The 15,464-nt window shown below is 39.4% G+C and overlaps 1 protein-coding gene across 1 annotated transcript; it reads right to left on the minus strand.

Moving 5' to 3' along the window:
- Nucleotides 1-212: 212 nt before the first annotated feature.
- LOC117538552 (adenylate cyclase type 3-like) lies at nt 213-15,081 on the minus strand. The gene is made up of 20 exons (XM_034204364.1): nt 13,966-15,081; nt 13,174-13,323; nt 11,626-11,765; nt 11,425-11,536; nt 10,367-10,494; nt 9,540-9,698; nt 9,292-9,451; nt 9,012-9,119; nt 8,439-8,515; nt 8,082-8,243; nt 7,830-7,917; nt 7,496-7,612; nt 6,181-6,452; nt 5,304-5,385; nt 4,012-4,170; nt 1,903-2,049; nt 1,650-1,766; nt 1,352-1,478; nt 949-1,073; nt 213-679 (listed from the first exon to the last, which is right to left on the minus strand). Exons 1-20 carry the CDS (start codon nt 14,632-14,634, stop codon nt 500-502), a joined length of 3,279 nt encoding a protein of 1,092 aa, XP_034060255.1. The 5' UTR covers nt 14,635-15,081; the 3' UTR covers nt 213-499.
- Nucleotides 15,082-15,464: the final 383 nt, after the last annotated feature.

Genomic DNA, 15,464 nt, shown 5'->3' on the forward strand with positions numbered 1-15,464 from the left:
ACTAAATTAGGACATGTTAATCACAAAAGATGTATTTAACTGTTTTGACTTCTGGAAATGATCAGCACATTTAAATTCAAATCCTTTCTGACATTTTGATAATAATAACCCTAAAGACTGCAAGATCCAGAAATGAACCGCAAAGATGTAGTGCAAACATATTTATTGACAATATAAATACAGTGTTATTAAGCTACAATGTTTTTACAAAACCTGAGCTCAAGGCAAACAACAAAGGAGAGTAATGTATACGTCTGTTCCTAGCTTGTAATTCTCATAGCAGTCCATGATTCAAGTACAAAAGGATAACAATTCCTAAATTCCTCAATTATATACAATTATACAGAATCAGTTTTATCGTGAGTTGTATAGCATATTATGTGTTGTGTTGGTCTACTTTCATATGCTTTACATTGCAACAGAGCTTATGAAAAAGATCTATGTAAGTCACCTTCTGCTCAGGCTTATCCCTAACAGCTTTTCACACAGTGGACAATTTTCAATGGTCCACAACTTGGTGTGGTAAGGTAGTGGTCATTGGACCGCCATTTTTACTAGGGTTGTCTCTTCCTTTCATGAAGAAGGTGAGCAGCTCCCCTTTCCCTTTGACAAATATAGGCCCTCTTCGGATAAAACGGAAGCTGTAGTTCTTAAGGATGTCGTAGCAGTCCTCTACCACCTGAGGGTAGACATGGACAAAATCAGAAATTATACAACATCCATTGTACAGTACATAAAAGTAAATGTTGTGTAATTGTAGATAAGATATTGTATTGATACAAAAACCAAGATCAAGACAACAGTAACAAGTGAGTTTAGAGATTATTTTAAAAAGGATAATAAATTGAATAGTCTAAGATCCTCAGGTAGAGCTTTTCCAGTATAAAACAGTACATCAAAATATAACAGGATGTTTTCAAGTGTGTATGTTTGCTTTTGTGTTTGTACCTGGATGTTTCCCATCACTCCAGTAGACTCCATTCTGCTGGCTACATTGACCGTGTTGCCCCAGATGTCATAGTGAGGTTTACGAGCTCCTATCACTCCCGCCAACACTGCCCCCTTATTCAGACCTGAAAACATGGATATATTAAAAAACTTGAAAGATGTGCACCAATACAGGCGTACACACACACACACACACACACACACACACACACACACACACACACACACACACACACACACACACACACACACACACACACCACACACACACACACACACACACACACACACACACACACACACACACACACACACACACACACACACACACACACACACACACACACACTCTCACACACACACACACACACACACTCACACACACACACACACACACACTGACCTATTCGGAGCATGAAGTTGTTGAAGGACTGTTTATTGAGGTTGGTCAGGGTGACTTTCATGGCCAAGGCGAAGTCTGCCAGGTCAGCAAGGTGCTGCCAGCGCTCGACCAGAGACTGATCCTCTGGCTGTGAAACAACAGTACAACTTTTTAACATCGTCAGTCACCATGTGAAACAGCAATTAATGTACGAATAAACAATGGATTGTTTCCAATGTTAAGGAGTATCCAATTAGATGTAATTTGGATTACATTATTAGTTTACAAAAAACATGAATTGAGTGACTTTATTACAGACCTTGCGCTTGCTGTAGTCGTTGGTGTTGCTCTCTGGAGTGAGTCCTGATGCTGCCATGTAGGTGCTTCCTATTGTCTTGATTTTAGTGATGAAGCGGAACTCTTCTCTATCCAGTAACTGGTGAAGGAAGCGGACATACAATAAATACATAGTAACATTCAAACACAGTTAATCAAATGGACTGTAGGCATTTAAAACCTTAGAGATGTACCAATTGTTCTCATTTTTTACAACCAGCTGTACAAAAACGTACACTATCAAAGTCTGAGATTATTTCATTGAGAATCCTTAGACACTCGATGCCGCCGTTGTTGATGCCCTCTTCAGTGTAGAAATCAGAAAAGTTGGGGATGGAAGCGAACATCACACCTACTTCATTATAGGACTGGCTGTACAGCTCCTACAAATGACAAATGACATGGAATTAGTGTGTCTGATTTTATATTGCTTATTTTCTTCTTCAATACGGTTTTTATTATCATTGATTATTAGATAAACATGAGGATGAGTATTTTGTAAATTGTGTCATTTTTATTTATTTTTGTGTCTTTAATATTTTTTTGTATGCATTGCATCTTAGTTAACATTAAGCTGTGTTTGGCTTTTTTCTGCAAATGTAAATTTCCCCTCTGTGGGATGAATAAAGGTGTTCAAATTCTGATTCTGAAAGCCCTAATATGTCGTTTTGAAATATTCCACAAGATGGCACTCATGTGCATTAAATAGCATTGAAATAAGTATAATATACACTATAACTACAATAAGTGGCTTCAGGGCAGTTATTTGTGTTGCACCCTGATGATGTTTACTCCTTTCTGACTTTCCTCACTCATGTCCTTTTTTCTCTCTCACTCTCAAACATCGATATATATATACAGTGGGGCAAAAAAGTATTTAGTCAGCCACCAATTGTGCAAGTTCTCCCACTTAAAAAGATGAGAGAGGCCTGTAATTTTCATCCTAGGTACACTTCAACTATGAGAGACAGAATGGGGGAAAGAATCCAGGAAATCACATTGTAGAATTTTTAATGAATTAATTGGTAAATTCCTCGGTAAAATAAGTATTTGGTCACCTACAAACTCCACTATGGCCAAGACCAAAGAGCTGTCAAAGGACACCAGAAACAAAATTGTAGACCTGCACCAGGCTAGGAAGACTGAATCTGAAATAGGTAAGCAGCTTGGTGTGAAGAAATCAACTGTGGGAGCAATTATTAGAAAATGGAAGACATACAAGACCACTGATAATCTCCCTCGATCTGGGGCTCCACGCAAGATCTCACCCCGTGGGGTCAAAATGATCACAAGAACGGTGAGCAAAAATCCCAGAACCACACGGGGGGACCTAGTCAATGACCTGCAGAGAGCTGGGACCAAAGTAACAAAGGCTACCATCAGTAACACACTACGCCGCCAGGGACTCAAATCCTGCAGTGCCAGACGTGTCCCCCTGCTTAAGCCAGTACATGTCCAGGCCCGTCTGAAGTTTGCTCGAGAGCATTAGATGATCCAGAAGAGGATTGGGAGAATGTCATATGGTCAGATGAAACCAAAATAGAACTTTTTGGTAAAAACTCAACTAGACGTGTTTGGAGGAGAAAGAATGCTGAGTTGCATCCAAAGAACACCATACCTACTGTGAAACATGGGGGTGGAAACATCATGCTTTGGGGCTGTTTTTTCTGCAAAGGGACCAGGACGACTGATCCGTGTAAAGGAAAGAATGAATGGGGCCATGTATCGTGAGATTTTGAGTGACAACCTCCTTCCATCAGCAAGGGCATTGAAGATGAAACGTGGCTGGGTCTTTCAGCATGACAATGATCCCAAACACACCGCCCGAGCAACGAAGGAGTGGCTTCGTAAGAAGCATTTCAAGGTCCTGGAGTGGCCTACTCAGTCTCCAGATCTCAACCCCATAGAAAATCTTTGGAGGGAGTTGAAAGTCTGTGTTGCCCAGTGACAGCCCCAAAACATCACTGCTCTAGAGGAGATCTGCATGGAGGAATGGGCCAAAATACCAGCAACAGTGTGTGAAAACCTTGTGAAGACTTACAGAAAATGTTTGACCTCTGTCATTGCCAACAAAGGGTATATAACAAAGTATTGAGATGAACTTTTGTTATTGACCAAATACTTATTTTCCACCATAATTTGCAAATAAATTCTTTTGGATTCTCTGGATTTTTTTTCTTCTCATTTTGTCTCTCATAGTTGAGGTATACCTAGGATGAAAATTACAGGCCTCTCTCATCTTTTTAAGTGGGATAACTTGCACAATTGGTGGCTGACTAAATACTTTTTTGCCCCACTGTATGTCATACTACAACTTGGCCCTCGCTCGTTCATATCATATGTACCTCGTCTCTTTTCTTAGTGCCCAGGAAGTGTTTGGCCACATGCTCCGGCAGCATGTTGGTGACCAGCGCTTCGTTCCAGCGTCTCATCTCAAACACCCTCTCCTTCTGGTCATGCACGCCAACCTTCCACAGAAACAGCTTCCTGGACTGATGCTCCAACTACACACACACACGCACGCACGCACGCACGCACGCACGCACGCACGCACGCACGCACGCACGCACGCACACCACACACACCACACCACCACACACACACACACACACACACACACACACACACACACACACACACACACACACACACACACACACACACACACACACACACACACACACACACACACACACACACACACACACACACACACACACACTTGAATACTTTATTTGGTTCCACAAATTATATGACATAAGACAGAGAATCAAATATATCGGGGCTAAGCAGCACAGAATACTTAGGGGAACACATAGCATCTCCCTCTCCACACGTCTAAGCTGCCAATAATAGCTGAAACAGAGCAATATTTGGCAATTTGTTTGGTTTTTCTCTTTAACATTCCAGCAATTCTCAGACCAATCATGGTGCATTTATATACCTGGCCAAGACTTCCGAATATAAGTATGCTATATCTACACTTGTACCCAAAGCTGGTTATCACATCGAACAGTGGTTGGTATTTGATATACTTGTCCTGGAAAGCCTGGTCCATGTACAGGTCAAAGGCACAGCCTACTTCTAATATTAGCACCTCCCTGTGGTTGGTGTCAACAAAAACAACATCAGGTGTATTTGGGATGTTAGCAAAGGCATCATTGGTAAAACCAAACCATTCTGGTAACACTCTAGCGTGCTTGTACATTGCTGCGCTAGATGGTAAGATGTTTTGTACTGCATCAGACACAATGTCCACAATACGGTCATGACGGGCTATGTACAGGCGTTTGTATGCATTACATCCATTTGTTATGTGTGCAATGGATTCTAGGCGTTGTTGTGAATCCTGATGGTTTAAACAGAATGGAGTGTGAATGTGAGGGTACCAGGTGGACAGATTGTACTCACACACACACACACACACACACACACACACACACACACACACACACACACACACACACACACACACACACACACACACACACACACACACACACACACACACACACCGCAGAATCATTATATATTTCAAGATGAAATAGCAAGTTATTTGGATGAAACATACATTACACTATATGGCTGTGGGTCAAAAGTGTGATACAGAGTGGGTGTACTGGAGACAGTGACTCACATGCCGGGCAAAGAAGTAGAAGCCAATCATCATCACAATGATCATCATGGTCATGAGGTACTTGGATGGCACTATTGATGTTCTGGAAACAAGATGGAGGCAGAATATTGTAAACTGGAACTACAACTGTATTATATAGCCAACAAAACAACTACAGATGGCAGAATATTTATCTTATAGCTTTTTTAAGGCACAGATTGGGGGCGAATAGGTTGAACATTTTTACTAATAGATTTTACCTTTAAACTGCTCATGTTGAAACTTACTTAAGGAGTTTTTTTTTTATTATTAGAAGAGTACTGAAAGTTTAGGTTCAAATATGCATATTCGGCATTATTTTAAATAACATATTTAAATACAATTATAAAATATGTTCTAATTGGCTTATAGTTCCAGGACAGAAAATCCAAACATTGGATAAAGTCGGGTCCAAAATCTTTTGCTTTGAATATTCAAAGGTTTTTATAGAGGGGATTTAGCAAATGTCTTTGTATGCTTACATAAATCAGAAAGTACTGTCAGCAGCTTTAAAAAAAAAAATCTATTTCAGTAATGCTTTTAGGAATACATATTATATAAATAAAGTTTTCGAGGATATATGAACAAACCCTTCTACATCCTTCAGAATACAGATAGGAATTAAACTGGAACTGCTACTGAAGTGGAGATGTAAGCTCAAAGGTATGAGACCATTTGAAACAGCCTTTAAAGATATGTATTATAACATTCCATACAAATTATCCAAACACCACAGGTAACTCATAGAAGTCAACAATTCTGAAACATTTAAAAGTTAATGAATCACCTTTATCTGTGTATTTTCATCAAAATTACAAATTTGTACACAGTTCATTTATCTGTTTGAACAATTTCTCACCTGTACGAGGCAAACTGTATATAGTCATACAGGTCGAAAATGTCCCTCCAGCTGTAGATATTAACGGCTCCTGTTGCTGTGACGACCAGCACCATGAGACCCAGTTTAATCAGGTGGCTGACCTGAACCAGCATGGCGGTGGCGATGAGTGACATCACAGCCATGAAGCTGTAGTGCTTTGGGTTCTGTGCACAGCCTCGGTCCCCAAGTGACTCCAACACGGGGCCCGAAGTGCTGTTGAAGATTTGAAGGGACGGAGGTACACAGCTCAGCTGCAATATCAGAGATGAAGGGCATGAGACATTGTCAGTTCACACATGTTATTAGCCCTTTTTGTCACCAAATCCATATTTAGTATGATTTTCAATGTTCTTTCTGATTGGTTTAAAGTTTGCACTGCATATGTGTGCAAATAGGTAGAGAATATTTCATTATTCTCTTTGAAGCTTTTGACATACTGACATTTTCTTGTCACACAAGATGGGCCCATGAGAGTTGGGCCATTTCTTTTTTTTGACTACAATATAGTGAAATATATAGATGAAAAAGCAGAAAAACTAAATCAGGGTTCAAAAGAAAAACTTACTTTCAGTTTGACCAATTTAGAAAATATATATTCCACAATGAAGGACATTTTAAAATTGTGAGCACAATTGGTTAATATCTAGGACATAAGGTGTCTAAAAAATAAACAATATATTTATAGTATATTTTCTGCGGGCACAATGTATACAGACGTGTCCAATTGGTAATTTTATACATTAAATATACTGTACGTCAAAAAAACCTTATAACAACTGCAACGACAGGAACAATATTACTTTTTTGTGACTTCCGCATGACAGCTAATACACAGAAATGAATGTTCACTTTAGCGTCCCCTATTCCTGTCAGACCTTGAAGGCAGCGTTGTGTGTAACAGGCTGCTCCCTGGGGGCAGTGACAAATGAGCCAGCAGGCAGTGAGACAGACAGCTAATGGACCCCACTGGGAACATGTAGTCAGACACATAAAAGGCACTGATGGTTTCATGAGGACAAAGAGGAAACAAACTAACTAAAAGACGCCCACACGCTAGGGTAGGGAGATATGATGATATGTACCATGACAGTGGCATTAAATATGTTTTGATTTATATGATAAAGTAGCTTAATATTTTCAGGTATTCCATTAACTGGATTAGCAATGTTTATCACATTAGTACAATGTATTCAGTGATTTTTTCATAAAACTACATATACTGTGAGAAAAACCTTAGCCACACATATATTAACACAATGTGTCAGAGTTGAGTAAAAGTGTCTTTCATTCATACCATGTCAGCAATCACAGCCATGGTAAGAACAAAAATGGCCGCCATGGCCCAGGTGTTTCTGGCCCAGCGTGTGTGATCGATCCACACCGAGAAAGACACCAACCTCTTGGAGAACATCTGTGACAAAAATATATGTTTTACTTCATGTGATGTTTCAATATACTTTACAAGATCAGTGAATCAGTCTTGTGTCACAAAGTACATTTTAAAGTCAATTGCCTTTGTGATCGTGTACATTTGGAAATGCTAAAAGGTTGGAAAGTGCTGATCAAAGACGTAAAACAAATTGTGTTTCCCATCACCGCAACCATGGATACTAGTTTTGTTTTCTCACCCTGGGGAAGATGGCAGCCAGGGAGCAAACTGTGAGGATGAGCAACAATACCTCTCCTATCGTGAGAGTCACATAGTTCACAGCCAACCTAGAACAAGAACACACAGATTTAGTACATTTTTAGGTAGAACATCACCATTTTTAAGGCACAATTGGTTCCTGTTTGAATTCACAGATGCCCAAGTAGCATTTCAAACTCTCCAGGCATTTAAGTGTGTACTAATTGCAGGTAATAAGATACATTGAGCTCACAGTGGGTCTATGAACACCTCCATTGCTGTGATGAAGAAGAGCACGATGATGCAGCAGCAGAAGGCCGCCCCGCTCCGCTTCTCCTTCTCTGAGGAGTACTGCTCCTCCAACTTTCCATCCACGAAACGCAACAACACAGGGTTGATCTTGTGATCCTTCATTCTGTAAGCAGAATATAAGAAAAAAAACGTTAGAAATGGCTGGAGTTGGGACAAACAAAAGACCTGTGAGTTGTGTTTGTCAATTGTACACATTACTTGAAAACATAATACATTTCTATGACATTTTTTTTTGGTCTCAGCTACATTAACAGTCTTTATTTTGTCATCTTATTTTATTTGTCAAATGTTCTCTTACATTTGCTGGGTTTCTCTCTCCAGCAGCTCGTGCTGTAGTCGTTTGTTGATCTGTTGTTCTTCTGCCATCTTGTTCTTCTGAGTTTCGGAGCAAGAAAATGAGACATGGGTTAGATTACCAATTTTTTATTGTGCATTTAATGCTATTTAGGATAACGTGTGTATTTGTATGTATGGGTTATAATAATAATAATAATAATACATTACATTTATATAGCGCTTTTCCTGGTGCTCAAAGCGCTTACAATCAAGTAGTTATTAGCAAGTTAAAATACCTCTTTCAAATCAGCACAGCTCTCCACTTTAAATATAGTATATAGTATTTGTCATATGTAAATATTGTTAATTTGTTATAATAGTCTTAAAATTGTTTTTTAAAATAGCTATTTTTTTTTGTTACATATTCTTCTTTCTGTGTCTTTGTATGCACCACATATACCAAAGCAAATTTGTCGTATGTGTTAACCTACTAAATAAAACCGATTCTGATTCTGAAGTAGACTCTTTGGCCATCTGTACTCAAATGAGGACGTTGGTTTATATATAATGAATAAACACATTTATCATAGTTCACCTCCTGTATAGAGTCAGTGGCCGTTAATTGGGGTGAGGTAGCATTCCCATTGGTTACTGTAGTGTTGATCAACTGGTTTGAATTTGTGTTGGACAACATCCCAGGTTTCTGAGGGGGAGAAGCAGAAAAATATCTGTTAATGCTATTATGTGTGCATAGAAAATGGTATTTCTCAAAAAAAAGAAAAGAAATACTTATACTTTGTTTTTGATTCAAGCTAAACATAGGTCATGATCAAACAAACAATGACAATGCCCTGAAAGACAGTGCGCTGACTCACATTTGCATTGAGCCCATTGGCCGCCTGTTTAGGCACCAGCACCAGGTAAGTGTCGATGCCTTTCTCCATCAGGTACTCGCACCTCTTCCCGCCCTCCCCCGGCTCCAGGTCAAAACCTCCGAGCAGACAGTCCTTGGTTGTCTGGGAAATGTGCACTCTCCTGTGGAGCACACAAAACTCTTGAAATAAACCACAAAGTAGAATTGAATCACTCCCGCTGACAGTGAAATAAAGCATTGTTCTCTTACCCAGGAATCCCCCCAGATTCCATCTTATTGGCTACAGTTACGTCTGTGGACCAAACGTCAAACTGCCACTTCTTCTGCCCCAGCACCCCCCCCAGCACGGTGCCTGTGTGGACGCCCACACGCATGTCCACTTCAGTTTTAGTCTTCTCTCGTACGTACCTAAGAAAGGAGGGGAACGTGGGAGATCTCTGTAGTTATCTTTGAAGTCATTATGTCACAAATAGCCCACTCTTCTTCGTCTGTATTGTCTTTCATGTCTATTTTTCATGTTTTATTCCATATTGATAGAAGTCTAAGATTAATTGGCATTGTTTCTTTTTCTCTTTTCTCTCCTACTTTGGGGACTATTTTAAGTGTTGAGTGGCAAAATATCCCTTTACTCATTTATATCTTTAATTATTGAGATTGCCTTTTGTCATATATTTCATTTCATTTTTATTTGTTCCATTCATGGTATGCACAACTTAATGTATAACAATTATTTACAAAACATGTTTCTATAAACACAGCATACCCGAAAAGGAGCAGGGAGAAGAACATTATCTTATATTACCCGCCCCTTTCTCAAAAGAAAATAATAAATAGAAATAGATGGTCTGTCCTTCATATTTTCTTATTCACAGCCAATCATAACAGTATCGTAGGAAAATAAGAGAAACACAAAAACTTACAAAAAAATACTTAGTTCCCACTTGACAGTTAACTGAAAGAAACAAAACAAAAAAACATATAAACACAATATGTACAAATAAAACCACCATAATACAAACCCTACATTAATACTACCCTTTCCTTTTCCATTTGTTGCCAATGAAATCATTACTTACGATATTGCGTCCACCATGGCGAGGCCCATATTTATGGAGCAGGCAGCGTGGTCCTCTCTGAAATCAGGAAGACCACAGATACAATAGTAACAGTCTCCAAGGATCTTAATCCTCAGTTGGTGATGGTCCTGCAAGACAGCACGAGGAGAAAGAATGGTGCATACTTAAAATACGTGTAAGTGTAGCAAATAGAAAAATATTGTCAATATCTACAAATCAAAGAATATACATATGTTATGTTCTGCTTCTTTCGACACTCCTATCAAACAGAAAGTCAAAAGTCACTATTGTATGCTTAAGTGATTAGTAGAAATACTGAAAGGACCTTAAGTGGTGACTTTTTGACTACAGATCGGGTCCAAAACTAGCAAGCCACATGAATGTCTGGGAGCAAATTAATTGTATTAAGTGTATATGCTACACAAATATGGCCAGGATCCGTTGAATTTTCAGAATATTGGGTTGCAGATTCGAATTTTCCAAAGGGGGGTTCATTTAGCATGCAACACTTGAGATAAGTAAAGGATAAGTTAAAAAAGAAAGTAGAAGGAAAGTGAGGTCAAAGAAAACTATTTCTTCTAAAAAGTTAGCAATGATTGAGAGTAAGACCTGAACATTTCAGATGTGTGTTTCTCACACTGCACTGTAACTTTTATTCATGTACCTTTGTTATTCATGTTTTATTTACTTTGCTTTTAAATGAGTGTTTTTAAATGCCATTTTATAATATGTTTCTTAATGTCTTTGATTTTTGTAAAGCACTTTGAATTGCCTTGTGTTGAAAGATGCTATATAAATAAACTTGCCTTGCCTTTCTTCTAGGTTTTATTTTGTTGTAATTAGTGGTATTGTTATTATGTGTGTGCACATGTCTATTCCCTCCTTGTGTCATAATAACAGATAAAATCAAGAAAAAATAGAATTATATCTTTAAAACCATGGAAAAGGATATATCAGCTATATAAAACATAACCAGTACTTCTATTAAGAATATACCAAACAATATATTGTCAAATCTAGGGAAGAAAAAAGGAGAGGATACAGTAAACCTGACTCACTTCTGCCAGTTGGTCGAAGAGGGCAAACAGTTCATTGAGCAGCTTCACGAGCTCCTGGGCGCTGCAGGTGGAGGACAGCTGGGTGAAGCCAACTATGTCAGCAAACAGGATACTGGAACACGAGGGAAGAGGTGTAACATTCAGAAACCTTCCCGTAACAAATACCATCAATACACTGCAACAAAAATGTGTGGTCCCAACCTGACGTTTTCATGGCGGTACATGTACATGGTGTTGAACTGCTGCTGCTGCTGGCCCCCGAGCTCACTGGCCTGGTTCTTCATGCCCTGCAGCATCTCGTCTGCAATGTGTTTGGGCAGGATGGACAGTAATAGTTCCTCCTATATGGAGACAACACAGGATGAACAGTGAGCCTTGTCAGGTTCAGTACTGACACAAAGATTGTCCCATGTGTATGTTTTTGCATTTGTGTGCATAGCATGACTGAGGTAGAGAAGGGATTCTCACGAGATCCTGCCAATGTGTTCCTCTTGGTTGGGTCTGTCTGTCTTCTATTAAGCCCCCCAATGAAAAGACACTTGGGGAATTGTATTCATTCTCTTTTGGTCTTCCACATACTGTTACGATACCATTATTCCTCATCTTTTCAACCCTACTTTTAGAACAACTCTCGTACCCTTACCTTGCTCTCTTATTCCCAGAAATGGTCACATCACAGCAAGAAATGTGAGATGTGATTAAATAGAGTAATTTAATGAATTAGATTAAGGTTGGAGTTAAAACATGGTATAGTATATTTGGCTGTAATAAATCAAACTAATGTATTAGGAATACTGTATCATTGTGAGTTTATTGAGAACATGATTGCAGAGAAAAAGTAAAAAGTATGTATACTCTATATTTCTTAGGACAACTTTGAGGATTCAGATTCAGATTAATAATTCAAAATATAATCATAAATCACTTTCATGTGTTATTATAGGTTAAGATAAACTTTATTAATCCCTTGGTGGAATTCATAAGCTATCTGGCAGTATATAAAGTAAAGAAAACAAGTTCCAAGTTAAATACCTTCAACAATAAAGGGATGCACGCTTTAATGCTTCAATCATTATAATAAATATAACTGCAAATGAGCCCTTGTGCAACATAGGTACACTTCCTGTATACTTTAAGTTCATTTTGATGCTTAACCTTTGCACTTTTACTTACGTTACATTTTGAATGCATGAATTTTACTGAACATATTATTTATACACAGTAGAATTGCTTCTTTTACCATGTATTTAATCTTGTATACGTGTGTCTTCCCTTTACATTCCAACCCCTCATTTCTGAAAGACAAATTAAAGCCTAAATACTAGATAATTTATAAACAATTGGACCAAAATTATGGAGAAAGCTGGCAGCTGCAAAAGGAACCATAGAGAAAGACAAACTGATAGACATAGATAAGTTCACATAAGGGGAAAGGAAGAGCTATTAAAATACAAAACAAATTCCTAAATCTAAGTGTATCCTTCAACAATTTAGGTTTTGTTGGCACAGAGCTTAATCCGTCCATATTGTGCTCGGTCCCTCGCGGTGCTGCGCTGGTGAAAACAAGTCTGTCTAATCACCCATTTATCCTCGAGCTCAGCACAACACATTATAATTAGGCAGAACAGCGTGTCCTTCCTCACCGGTGTGTTTGTGTATAATGTGTATGTGTGTGTCCAAATTAGGAAATGGATTATCTCATTAGGCAAAGTCTACCTGTAATTGTGTATTTTTGTGTGCCACGTTTACCTGCTGGGTGCTCTCCTCCTCCAGTGTGACTTTGACCTGTAGTGACTGACGGGCCTCCAAAAATGCTGTCCTGTACTTCCTGTCCGCCATGTAGTACGACAACACACCCACCAAGGCTGAGCACAGGTACAGCATCATGTTGGCTAGGAGCTGAAGACAGGATGTTTGTTTGTTTACTGATAGTAAGTTTCCTCATTCTGTCAATGTGTATTGTTGTTTGTAGTTCTCATATTTAATTGAATATGGGAATCACTTAGTTTTAAGAATAATCAGCTGGATTCAGAACATGTATTTTTTGCTTCTAACAGATGTAGTATTGAACTGTTTCATCGAAGAAAGACAATTTTCTGCAATGTAGGCCTATTTTTATCCGATAATAAAATATAGCTGAAAATTGAAATAAATGTAAATATAGTCAGTGTAAATTCTCTACAGAAATATATAACTTTCAAATATATACCATTGAGACTATTCTGGCTATAGTGCAAGTAAATCTCCAGGTGCATCAAGAATACTTCACTTGCTTAAGGTGGAACTTTTGCAAAATGACATTATTTACTTAAAAATACTTAAAGAAATTACCACTGTGTTTACAATTATTTTTTATAATGTGAATACAAATTGTTAATGGGCCAAATTTGGCCATGAATTAAGGATCATGCAATACCCTGTCCCTGAAAGAATCGAATCTTCAGTGCCTTCTACTGTCCTGTATGACCATTTTGGGCTTCTTTTCATTTTTTAGGTTTCAGGTGCTTTGTCATTTATCACTTTACAGGGGACCATATTTACCTGTCTAACCAGCATGGGCCCCTGCAGGTCATCCTCGGACTTCTGAGCCACAGTCACCCCCAGCACCAGGGTGTGTATCCCAGAGGAGAGGGCCGTGAGACGGAGCAGCGGCCCCAGGCCCAGCGGAAGGGTCAGAAAGCTGGAGAAAGTGAAAAAGGCCTGCCAGCCCACAGAGTCACTTCCTTGGGGGAAACGCTCATAGTTCAGACACATGTAACACAAAACGTGCACGTTTATCATCAGCCACAGAATGTACGGCACTGCTCCGCGCGCCACCGGTGACGCGGGAAGCTTCTGCAGCCGGCACAGCACGTACAGCCCCGCGTCCGCAGACAGCCCCACCGCGGCGACCACCACCATGGCAAGTTTGTCCTGAGTGTACACCACCGCGCACATGATGATGATGAAGCTGTTGAAAAGAGCGGCAAACAACGCCAGCACGAGCAGGTTTTCTTGTCTCTGTCTGCGGAAGTAGTTCTGGTAAATTCTCTCCAATGACTCTGGAGCAAACGCAAGGCGCGCCGCGCGCGGCAGGCAGCGGCAGCATCTCGACTGGAGCACGGTCACTTCACGGGTCTGAGACCTACCGTGACCCGTGTCACTGGGACCCTGCACCGAGTACTCTGCAGACTGCTCTGTGTCTGTCGTGGGGATCCGGTTCAAAGACATGTTGGTTTAGTAAAGACTATCCTGATGGTTCCTCAAGTAATACTGTTTATCAATGCCAAAATCCATGGAAAAGTATCACAAGTAATGACATCGTGAAACTTTTTTTATGCAAAAATTAATCCATGGTAATGAAAAGCATTTTAGTGCTAACAATCATAACATCCCAGGGAGTTTTAGGCATCAAAACGTGCTCACCTTCTTAATGATATGGTGTCAATAACTTCCTTTAAAGTACTTTACATTACAGTTATGAAGATGCTGCTCCTCCCCATGGCTGCTTCAGTGGAAACACTTCTTCTTCCTTGCTGTTGGAGTCCTGTGTGCTGCCATGGTAGACCAACAAAACCCTGAGCCACAGGTGGATATCCATTTGCCAGCAACATATAATCTTTTCAGAGAGGGCATTATAAGTATATATAGGCAAAAGGGCATCTTATTCTGATGTACGGATCCATATTTCTCCTTACTCCGGTACGATCTGCACAACAGACTGTACTTCAAGATGCTCTTCAGTTTTCTGATGTTATTCTTCGTTTCTCTCTCCTCCCACCCTCCCCCTCCTTTTTCTAAACACCAAGTCCTCTGTTACTGTTGCTAAGATGAAGCCAAAGTGACTACCAGATTGCAATCATGTCTTGGGAAGTGTGGCAAAGCTGGTGTGAAGAAGTAAGGAAGAAGGATTATACATCCACTCTTTGAAAAAATGAATTTTCTAAGTACCAGTACCAACAAATACACCAACACATTTACTTTTTACGGTATTATGTTAAAAAAAAAATACAAAAATTAAATTGAAATTAAAAGTTATGTATGCATTAACGCTCAAGTGC

The sequence above is a fragment of the Gymnodraco acuticeps genome, unplaced genomic scaffold (genome assembly GCF_902827175.1).
Source record: "Gymnodraco acuticeps unplaced genomic scaffold, fGymAcu1.1, whole genome shotgun sequence".
NCBI classification, from domain to species: Eukaryota; Metazoa; Chordata; class Actinopteri; order Perciformes; family Bathydraconidae; genus Gymnodraco; species Gymnodraco acuticeps.

Bases quoted from the DNA above. Each gene is read 5' to 3' on its own strand.
- LOC117538552 (XM_034204364.1), bottom strand. From the start codon at position 14,634: ATGTCTTTGAACCGGATCCCCACGACAGACACAGAGCAGTCTGCAGAG. The intron at 8,516-9,011 runs GTGAACTATGAT...TCCGAAACTCAG, and splicing joins CCACTGACTCTATACAGGAG to AAGAACAAGATGGCAGAAGA. The intron at 7,613-7,829 runs GTGAGAAAACAA...TTTTTGTCACAG, and splicing joins TGGCTGCCATCTTCCCCAGG to ATGTTCTCCAAGAGGTTGGT.